At 36.8% G+C, this 10,733-nt stretch overlaps 2 protein-coding genes and 1 long non-coding RNA gene across 7 annotated transcripts in view; 2 read left to right on the plus strand and 1 right to left on the minus strand.

Moving 5' to 3' along the window:
• LOC120625746 (calcyphosin-like protein) overlaps positions 1-4,369 on the plus strand; it is a 60,901-nt gene extending 56,532 nt beyond the window's left edge. For all 5 annotated transcript variants that reach the window (XM_039892927.1, XM_039892928.1, XM_039892930.1 and 2 more), the window contains 3 exons: positions 1,408-1,532; positions 2,321-2,405; positions 3,272-4,369. In XM_039892927.1, the coding sequence (XP_039748861.1) occupies positions 1,408-1,532; positions 2,321-2,405; positions 3,272-3,373 (312 nt within the window). In that variant the 3' untranslated portion in view covers positions 3,374-4,369. The remainder of the gene's footprint in view (positions 1-1,407; positions 1,533-2,320; positions 2,406-3,271) is intronic.
• Positions 4,370-5,765: 1,396 nt separating this feature from the next.
• Positions 5,766-6,855, minus strand: LOC120625819. The gene is made up of 2 exons (XR_005658827.1): positions 6,649-6,855; positions 5,766-6,032 (listed from the first exon to the last, which is right to left on the minus strand). It is a non-coding gene; the product is annotated as an uncharacterized LOC120625819 (long non-coding RNA).
• Positions 6,856-9,633: 2,778 nt separating this feature from the next.
• LOC120625865 lies at positions 9,634-10,478 on the plus strand. The gene has a single exon (XM_039893115.1). The coding sequence runs from the start codon at positions 9,686-9,688 to the stop codon at positions 10,337-10,339; it is 654 nt and encodes a 217-aa protein (XP_039749049.1). The 5' UTR covers positions 9,634-9,685; the 3' UTR covers positions 10,340-10,478.
• The last annotated feature ends 255 nt before the right edge of the window (positions 10,479-10,733 follow it).

Here is a 10,733-nt window from a genome sequence, read left to right on the forward strand (position 1 = left end):
CGGAATTAGGTCGACTATTTTTCCTTTACTAAACTATGTTATTGTTGCGGATAAGCGTTCCGTGATAGGTTGTGACGTCACTACGAATCCAATATGACGATTATGACACCAAAATACGGTTTGTTGTAACAAAGCGTTCCGCTTGTCTTAGGCTATATGACAAAGACAAATCCAATATGACACCAACATAGGAGCTTCGATCCATTTAGTCGGAATGCAGCGCGGTAATACCGCGAAGGTCGTCTTTTAATCTGTTTTACCCATCTACGCATGGCTATTGCATCCGTAGGATTTGCGTGACATACAATTGTGGCCTGACGTCAGTATAAATCCATTATGGCGTATATGACAAAAACACGTAGTGAAAGTAGTTGAAATAAAACTGTTATAAAATAAAACATCTTATTGTAGATTTCGAAAAGTTGTGTACTGGGTTTTATTTAAAATTAGTATTATAAACGCCTCGCGGTGTTACCTGCGCTGAAAATAAATCATAGCATAAGTCTGAAAATCTATTTTTGTTAATTGCATTTTATTTTTTCAATCTAATTTCGAGCTCGAGCTACGGCAAACTATAGCTTTAGTTATAGCTCATCATCATCATCATCATCACATCAACCGATAGACGTCCACTGCTGGACATAGGTCTTTTGTAGGGAGTTCCAAGTTCCACGATTCTGAGCCGCTTGGATCCAACGGCTACCTGCGACGCGCTTAATGTCGTCTGTCCACCTCGTTGGGGGTCGACCAACGCTGCGCTTACCAGTACGGGGCTGCCATTCCAGCACCTTGGGACCCCAACGTCCATCCTTTCTCCGAACTATGTGCCCGGCCCATTGCCACTTAAGCTTCGCGACTCGTTGAGCTATGTCGGTAACTTTGGTTCTTCTACGAATCTCCACATTTCTGATTCGATCGCGTAGAGATACTCCGAGCATAGCTCTCTCCATCGCCCGCTGAGTGACTCTAAGCCTTCTTATGAGGCCCATAGTTAACGACCATGTTTCAGAGCCATAGGTCATCATTTCGTCAGTTATAGCTCATCGACTTGAAATTCAGTTTTTCGCAAATCGCTTGGGAAGCATTAATTTTCCGGATAGAAAGTATTAATATATAATACGATTATACACACATCGCCATCTAGCCCCAAAGTAAGCGTAGCTTGTGTTATGGGTACTAAGATAGACTGATTCGCAAGAAATATAAAAAAAATATATGCAATTATGTCTACCGAACCTTTAATTTCTGCAAAAAAAAAGATATTTTTTTGAAAAATTTGTCATAATGATGATGGCGCAGGCTAGACAGATAGTCATCTGTCTAGCCTGCGCAAAGCTACACTCGCAGCTTCAGTGACGACGTTACGTTTAAATCGGACTTTACCTAAACTAACTGCGGTCCTTACAGCCACCGATGTCTGACTCCCGTCGAGCTATAGTGGAACAGGCCTTCAAGAAGCTGGACAAAACTGGGGATGGCGCTATCAGTATTGAAGATGTCCGAAAAGTTTACGCAGCCACGGCGTACCCTAGGTGAGTTCTGTAGCCAGACAGACAGACAGACTTGACAAAATATAACTTTTCAAGCGGGTGGCGACGGCAGATTAGAGTGCCCAGTGTCAGATTTTCTAAATACGTTTACTTATTCGTTTTCGTGAAAGTTTACTAAATTTTTATTGCATCGAATAAACGCCATCTGGTGCCAATATTGGGAAACCGTACTGTCACTAGATAGCGCTCTTTCGATACCATAAAAATCGTAGTAAACTTTCACGCAATCGATTAAGTAAACGTAGGAAGATAATCTCACACTTGGCACTCGAATACGGTTGTAGCGGTCTCCACATTACCGAACTAGATGGCGCCACATAAATCCTGCATCGCACTTATCTGTGAGACCGAAAACCTAATAGTTTTGAGTAAGCCACTGCCATAGTTTTTACCGAATGAAATCAGATACAGCCCTGACATCACATGCAAAATTAACATCATGTGACTCTTGTCACTTTATTAGGTACGCGTCGCGTAGCGTAGGTACTATGCTCGTGTCGGTCTTTTATATTCAATAGGGTTGCCATAAGTAAATATTTGGAATGTGTTGAATTAGTTTGTATGGAAAAATAAGTATGCTTCTATTGATTTAATATATTTACAGGGTGATTCCTTATTAAACATACTTAGGCATCCTTTAATATTATTTGTTAAATCTGTTACACGTGGTATATGCCATACCCCTAACAGGTAAGCCAGCTACCATCGTAGACTGTATCATCACAAAGCAAAATAAAAACCCTGCTTAAGTTTCGAGTTTTCTCTTTCAGATACATGAGTGGCGAGGAAACGGCAGACGTGATCTTGAAGAGATTCCTTGCCAACTTTGAAACTGAGGGCGTAGTAGATGGAAAAGTAAGGAATTTTATTACATTCTCTCTCTTTGGTCTGTCCCTCATGACTGAGGATCGTGATCACTGGTATGGCGAGTAATCTTGTCATATTTGATCTCTCTCCATCGCGGCCTGCCTTTGGTCATTTGTATTGTCTTATAGAAGGTCCGGGCACCAGTTTCTCTTAGTTGATCTGACCACCGCGTTGGAAACCTGCCACGGGGATGTTTGCCTTCTACATTTATAACCACTATCAACTTTTCAATACTCTCGTTTCCGCGTCTTGTGATATGTTCAAAATAACTAAGGATGCGCAGAAGGCAGATGGTAGAAAGATGTGTTTTATTACATTATTACATACAATATTACATTCAACCCTCATTTACGCAGCAACTATAATCAGACAATGAATGCCCTTCTGGATAAAGACCTCCCCTTCCATGGGGGAGAGATTAGGTCGTCGACCCATCACGCTTCTCCAAGCTGGATCGGTAGTGCTTTCATCGAAGCTGTGAACGTCCATCACTTGATATGACAACATAATTTTTTATATGATGACGTGATACATTTATGTTACAGTAATATTATAAAGTATGTGAACAACTGAACTTTAAATATAACTTGATATGTGCCAGATATTTTATTAAATCATAAGCACCTTTACAAATGCGCTATTAATTATAATTCTTATTTAATAAATATATGAATAGTTTTTAATTCATTGACATTGTGTCGGTGGATGTGTTTTTTGCTTGTGAATTTGCGATATACTTAAGTCTCTTATTGAGACTCAGCTGGCGCAAAGATATTTTCTGGTGTCTTGTCATAGTCTTTATTATATAGTTTTTCAAATAATATATTTTAAATGCCTCAATTTTTTCTTTACAGATAACATTGGAAGAATTCATGAACTACTACAGTGGTATAAGCGTGTCTATCGACAACGACTGCTATTTCGACCTGATGATGCGTCAGGCCTACAAGCTGTAACTTTATAAAAGTCAACACTCTCCAATGCGTCCGTACTCCAGCACAGCTCTTTCAGACATTATGGTCTTATAAGCTAAGGGCCCAAAGTCTAAGAAATTTTGTCTCAATTTTTATTACCGACTAAAACGGCATCTATTGACGACATGGTTTTCCAGTATTGCAACTAGATGGCACTGTTATGATTTCATACAAATCGTGTAAACTCTCAGGCAATCGAATAGGTTGAAAACTCGGTGGTTTATGAATTGCAAAAAGTACTAATTAAAAAGCTATCATTAAAATATGTGCAACAAATAGTCAAAGAAGTTGGTTTGCAGCAGCATGTTCTGATCGGCAATGCATTTTTTTAAATAATTGCAGAGTATTTTTTTTCTTTTAATATATTTTTTATTAAATCGGCACACAAAATACATGCTTACCTGGTGGGAGTACACCAGGGGAATTTTTATTTAGTTTCAAATTTATAATAAGCGTTTTTTTCAATTTATTTTTTCTTTCATTACTACTTTTTTAGATTAATAAACCACTGACCCGCAATTGTAACAGCATCAATGTATATGAGAATACACAAAACAGTACGTAAGTACCGACCTAGAACAGTCTTTCGGAGGAAAAACGGAAGAAACTCAATAAAAATCAAAGACTTGTGGCCCATTATCTCACTTGCTGATTATTACTTATTTACTTTTTCTTTCACAATATACGATTTTAGCGGCTACGCTCCAACTACGTTCAAGTGAAGAAAACAAAAAAAAAACACTAAAATCGTTTCAAGCTTACGAGAAGAATAAATAATGTTTTAAAGTGCTGTGTAAGAGTTATGGCCATTTCTTATTTGTCTTGCTTTCACACATAATATGCACTGAACGAGTGGTAGAGACAAAACAATGTTGTGTTGTTTAAAAGCGCACTGCTTTCTTGTTTAATGTTGTTATTAGAATTAATAATTATTTTATTTACTAAATTCTAGATGATATTTGCATTTAAATAAATATGTTAACGTCTCTGTATATTTTTTATTAGTACCCTATATTTTCCTATTTTTGAACTACCTTTTGGAGACTTGAAGTTAAAATAAAACGAATCTTCCGATTGCCTAGGAGGGGATCTTTACCCTACTCTTCTCAGTTAGTCCTAATAAGTTGAATATGTCTAAAGATGTTTTATCAAATTAAGAGTAAGGATTATAGAAATTATAATTTAAAAAATACATATAAAAATTAATATAAATTTCATTTTTTCATTGATAATAGATTTTTTTTTTTTTATATATATATATATTTCTTGTGTGCGTGTGTATGTCACTGAACTCCTAGACGGCTGGACACGTAGACAGTTACTTCTCTGTCTAGACAGATTTGAATTAATTTTTCGGTATGCGTTTGGGTGGCACCCTGGAGGGTATAGATTCACAAATCAGCCCGTCAGATAACCCTGGGGTCAATAAAAAACAATGAAATTTATATATAAATAAATTTTCTTTTATATATAAATAGTACTTTAATAGAGGCCAGTGAAATGGTTGCTTTGGTTTATTTACTCTCAGATACCTGAGCTCAAAAGTCTTCTTCACCTCTTGCTTTTTTTAAGCTTGGAAGTTAAAAATGGGATAGCCATTCATCTATGCTTTCTGCTTTGGTTTAACGATAGTAACAATATTAAATCAATAACTTTCTGATAGATGTTTGGTGTCTATGCACACCTCTGTAATCAAATCATTAATCTGTGATATTCCACGTCATGTCATGCTGATGTAAATGTCTCCAAGTGTACTGATTATATAACTTGATATTTTACCAAGTAACTCAGTTTGACATCGTACTGGAACCTAATAATTATATTTTGCAACAAAATCGCAACTAATACTTTCTTAGTAATTTTGTAAAAGGAATCTTTAATGACGCAATTTGTCAAGTCGTGGACATGCTTTTACAATCAATAATATGCGTTGCCCAAATGTTTGTAAGAGTCGTTATGACCATTTTACTGATGGCTGAAAACCTCATAAAAATGATACTGCAGATCATATATAATTTCATATCGTTCATATTCCAGATATGTTCGATTATACCTATTTGCATGGTGTTTATAATTACCGCGAAGTTGAGATGTCTGCTTTGCAGTGGGAGCGGTTGCGGCTATTGCCCGGTTAATAGATGTGGATTATGTGAATGTATGATGTCTACTGGAAGCTTAATCTTAATTTTCTTCGTGTTTAAATCGACGGGTGTTCTTGACCAAATGTTTGCGTACCTCGGCTACACTAAGGCGTGAATAGATTCGTCTCATCACTGAGTGTTGTGTTTTCTGAAACTTACACACAGAGTTAGCCTACGAAGGAATATTAATTAACAGCTTGTTACACTTTAGTTTATTTAATGAAACACGTAAGCTAGATAGTATTACAGATTATTTATTGGCACAACAGGATTTCTACCATTTACTTAATATATAAGAATTTAGGTGGGTTCTCGCACACTCATAGGATTCCCGTATCCGGCACTTAACACCACTTAACTTGCACTGTTGCGGAGAGTAGAGGATTCCCGTATCCGGCACTTAACATCACTTAACTTGCACTGTTGCGGAGAGTAGATGGAACGTAGAGGACCAACAAGACAGCCGAAGTATTATTCCGCAGCAGTAGGTGGGAAAAACCCTGAAATCCACAGAACCAGACATTTCACTAATTGTCTGATTTTGCAACTCGACTGCAACATCGCTACTGACTATTGATGTGACAATCTCAAGCATAGCAAGTGTCAAGCAAAGATCTAGATGAGGCAGTCCAGGCAAAATAAACAGGAATATCGAACAATTCGTTTTAGGTTAATACAATGATTGATATGTAGGTACATTGATTATAAATTACACAGTTGTAGGAATGTTGTTCTATTAACAAATACCGAACTACTCAATTAGGCATTTATTAATTATTATATATTTTAGATAATCAGTGCTTACATTTTATTATACTAGGCTGTGGTAATCAGAAGGGTTACTTTAGCATAAGGCAGCGTAATTTCAATTAGCAATTTAGCGGAGAACACAGTACACCCTTTTGGTTACGTATAATGACTCAATAACTATAATCTAATTACTATTAACTGAATTACTTATTAAACAAGAGTTTAATATTATAATGTTGACAAATAACAAAAGACTAAAGGCGAACAGTAGGCAAGTGAAGGTAAGCATTATATTGTTATGTTCGTTTGTAGCATGGAAAATTCTAGATATTAACTTAACTTAATCTTAGATCTTACAACACTTACCCAATCCGGGGTTATTTAGCACTATACTAAGGGCACAAGACTTCACACGAACTAATTATTATCAAGTTCAATTTGTATGTATTTGGTAGGAAGATTATAATTAACGCGTCCACCTCAGCCGTGAATCGCGATTACTTATGCACACTCGTACTCCCCTCTGCGCGGGAGTGCGCGAGTTGCGCGGGGGAAGGGTCGTAGCCGGAGTGTTACAAGCTCAAGAAAAGAATGATTGGAGAAGCTTTACACAAACCTAAGCATTTTGCTTCTGTTATTATTCGTCAAACATTAACATAAAAAAGAAATAGGTTTATGATTTCATGATTACCTTAGTTACTAAAGTATAAATGAAACAACTTCAAAATAAAATGACCACCAAAAACTATTAAAATATTTCCCAACATTGTTAAGTATTTCTTTTTATAATATAAAATTTTCTGTCTTTTGTTATAAGCCAATGTTTAGGAGACCATTAATAAAGGTTTAGATAATTGGTTTGCTGTGTAAATATTTTAATGATCACTACTTACGGTGTTCTCGAAGTCGAACACTTAAAAAAATTTCTTTCAATCAGCAATGTCTGTGGTCCAACAAAAAAAGTTGGACAACACTTTTAGTCCAGTAATGGAACAATAGTTTTCCGAGTACCTACCTACTATTTTAGTTCGTTAAAATAATAGTTGGATAACTGCCCTACCAAAGGCAGTCATCATCATCATATCAAACCATTACCGGCCCACTACAGGGCACGGGTCTCCTCACTCAATAAGAAGGGGCTAAGTCCGTAGTCAACCACGCTGGCCCAGTGTGGATTGGTGGACTCCACTTACCTTTGAGAACATTATGTAGAACTCTCAGGCATGCAGGTTTCCTTAGGATGTTTTCTTTCACCGTTGAAGCAAGTGATATTTTAGTTCCTTAAAACGCACATAACTAGAAAAACTATTTTATTTTGTAAGCATGTTTTTTATAATGAAACCGCCCACTATGAAAAGATTTAGTAAATAAACTTCAATAGTATATTGAATGTGAGTAGTACCTACTTACTTAATAAACAAAATCCCACAATGGAATACCGTTCTAAGAAACCGTCGTCGTAAAAGCATTGTTCAGATCTCGAACACAGCGTTTAGTCAACGTCAGTTTCACTGCAATTACAGGCAAGTTTCTGTGAAGCAACTCTTACATGCACAAATATAGGTTCTGCGAAATGGATTCCTTAAACCACAGACTTAAGAACATACAGAAACCGTGTACACGACTAATATTGAAGCATCATAAACCACTCCTCTTTAGTAACATTTTTCGAGCAGGCGCGGCGGTTGGTCACTTCATTTCGCAGTTGACAGTAATTATTTTACCTTTAATGTTCTAAAGGTTTACCATAAAATGGGTAAAATGGGAAAATTGGTGAGCTAGCAAAATTCCGCGGGTGTGAAGTGAAACGTGCGCGGTGCGTTTTCACTGGGTTTGGACACAATGCACTGCATGCAATATATTGGCTGAATGTGGGTTCTGTAGGTTCTTAACCTTTAATCAAGGACGCTTATTTTTTGTAATACAAGCACGGCCTGACCGATGTTTGTTTATGACATTGGACATGGCCACCTCAGCCTTTACTAAACGTTTGGTCTGGTCTTTGGTACTGAGACACGTCCACGGGGGATGGTAGGATATAAGTTATTCTAAGAAATCAGAAATAAACTGTGACTCCATTGTCCACAGTTAAAGGTTAATTCTGTGCCTTAAATATCTTATTGCTTGTAATAAACTAAAACGTACCTTAGAACGAAATACAGACGTTGCCTTTACAACGGACTTAAGTTACCTCTACTCGCTCTTACAATGCCCGTTTTGTATGTGCGCAACAATGAATGGACAGAAGATATTGTTTTACATATTATAAACATGGCGCGGTAAGAGTTTATGCCATTAAACCTAAAGTACTTAAGTGTTAAGGAAGTGAAATATATCGCGCCTGCAAAACAATATCTACATCTACACTTATTCAGAAACTCTTGACCACGAAAAAAGATTTCTAACATAATCTCTCTTGAGATATCAGAACCTCTTTTAGAATTTTCGGCTTTTGGCTTAACCTTATTCTGTCAACATCAAAAATAATTTGTCATTTTTAGTTTATCTTTATTTAGATCTTAATGTTTTTTTTAAATTTTAATATGTTTTAAACTTATTATTGTACCTATTTTAATTGTATAAACTTAGTTCTAATTTCTATTACATGATTTAATCCCCGTGAGATTTTACCTATCAATTAAAAAATACCAGTAAGTAAGTATATCATTAACATAACACCAACAAACCCTTATCTAAATTCAACTCAGTATCCACTCCTTTACCTCTTCATAATATCCATTCATCTCTTCTGGTCTTACCCTAATTTTTTTTTTATTCCACTGCAAGTTATCTCTCGACTGCAATCTCTCTCAACTGACGATGCAGCCTAAAGATGCTAGCGGGCTAACTTGTTAGGGTCGTGGCAGTTATAAGCTCTTCCCCTAATCGGTTTCTACGCGACATTGTACCGGAACACTTATCACTTCGCGGCATGTCTTTGTCGGTAGGGTGGTAACTAGCCACAGCCTAAGAGCCTCCCACCAGCTCAGACCAGAAAAAAATCGAAAATAATGAATTCCCGAATTGCCCGGGATCGAAACCGGAAGCTCCCTTATAAGACCACAGCGCAAACCACTTTTTTGTACATGTATTTTAATGATTAACATGACATATATTGTAATAAGATAAATAAATCTCCACCGGCTAAACTAATAAGGAATGGGAAATAAGTAATGCGGTTTTGCACGAATACTGAGGAGGTTAATTACTTACGACTTTAATTTCTAAATCTAGTTTGTAATTATCTAAACTATTAAAGTTGACAATAGCAATACTGCGCAGTCAAATGTGACAAACCTTTACTAAGTGTGATTATAAAGAAAGGTATTTTTTAGGTTAATCCGCCAGAAGGAAACCCATCACACGACGTCTTAGACCAGAACTGAAAAAACTGAAGTCCAACATGTGTCGCACGGTGCACTCGTTGCTCCAAACTGTGATATGCAGTGTACAGATGTTAGTACGCGTGTTCATGACCACCATACTAATGTTGGAGAACCTCATTCGCATGATACTGCAGACGCTGTACAATTTCATATCGTTTATGCTGCAACTGCTGTCGCTTATACCGATATGCCTAATCTTCCTTGTGACAGCTAGGCTGAAATGCTTTATGTGTGGCGGTGGTGGCGCTTGTCCTGTGAACAGAGGTGGAGCTTGCGACTGCCTGTTGTCCGCTGTCGCTATCATTATAATGTTCTTCATATTCCGAGCTACTGGAATCCTCGACAAAATTTTCTTCAGCCTCGGCTATGATAAAGCGAGACCGATAGTTTACACATTCGTTCCAACGCCAGGCGATATCACCGAATGTTCGAGAAACGATACCGATTATACCGATGTGTCCAAACCCAATCTACGGTTTCTTCAAGATGACGAATGGACTGAGCTCTACATCTCGACGTATCTGGATGTAACTGAGCAGACCAGCGGAAGTACTGGAGATTCAGCAGATAGTATTACCTTGGGCTATACCAATAAAACGTATGCAAAGTTGTCTGTAATAGACAATTCCTCAGAAACAGTTATTAGTACAGGAGTGCCTTCAGCAGGCTAACCACATATATTATAGAAGAGCTGGAACCGCACGCGATACATTTTTTATCGACTTCAAATAACGAGGAGGTTCTCAAATCGGTTGTATTTTTTTTTGGTATGATTGTTTACTTACTGTTTAGTTGAGTATTTTAGCTTGCCTTTAACTTGGCTATAGGTAAATTTTTAAAAGGTTTACATTTTTTACATTTTTTTTAAATAAAGAACATTTTTAAGCGATATGCAAAAAGCGGCTTACGTATTTTTACGAGAAAAAATGGTGCCTTAGCCAGGGTATAACTTATTCATAAACAATGGAGGAGGATATTATATACTATTCGGTTGTTTTTAATGTAACTTAGTCATATCTTAAACGATTTGGAATATACTTTTTTTTCATACAAATTATATAGTCC

This window comes from Pararge aegeria, chromosome 8 (genome assembly GCF_905163445.1).
Source record: "Pararge aegeria chromosome 8, ilParAegt1.1, whole genome shotgun sequence".
In the NCBI taxonomy this organism is placed as follows: domain Eukaryota; kingdom Metazoa; phylum Arthropoda; class Insecta; order Lepidoptera; family Nymphalidae; genus Pararge; species Pararge aegeria.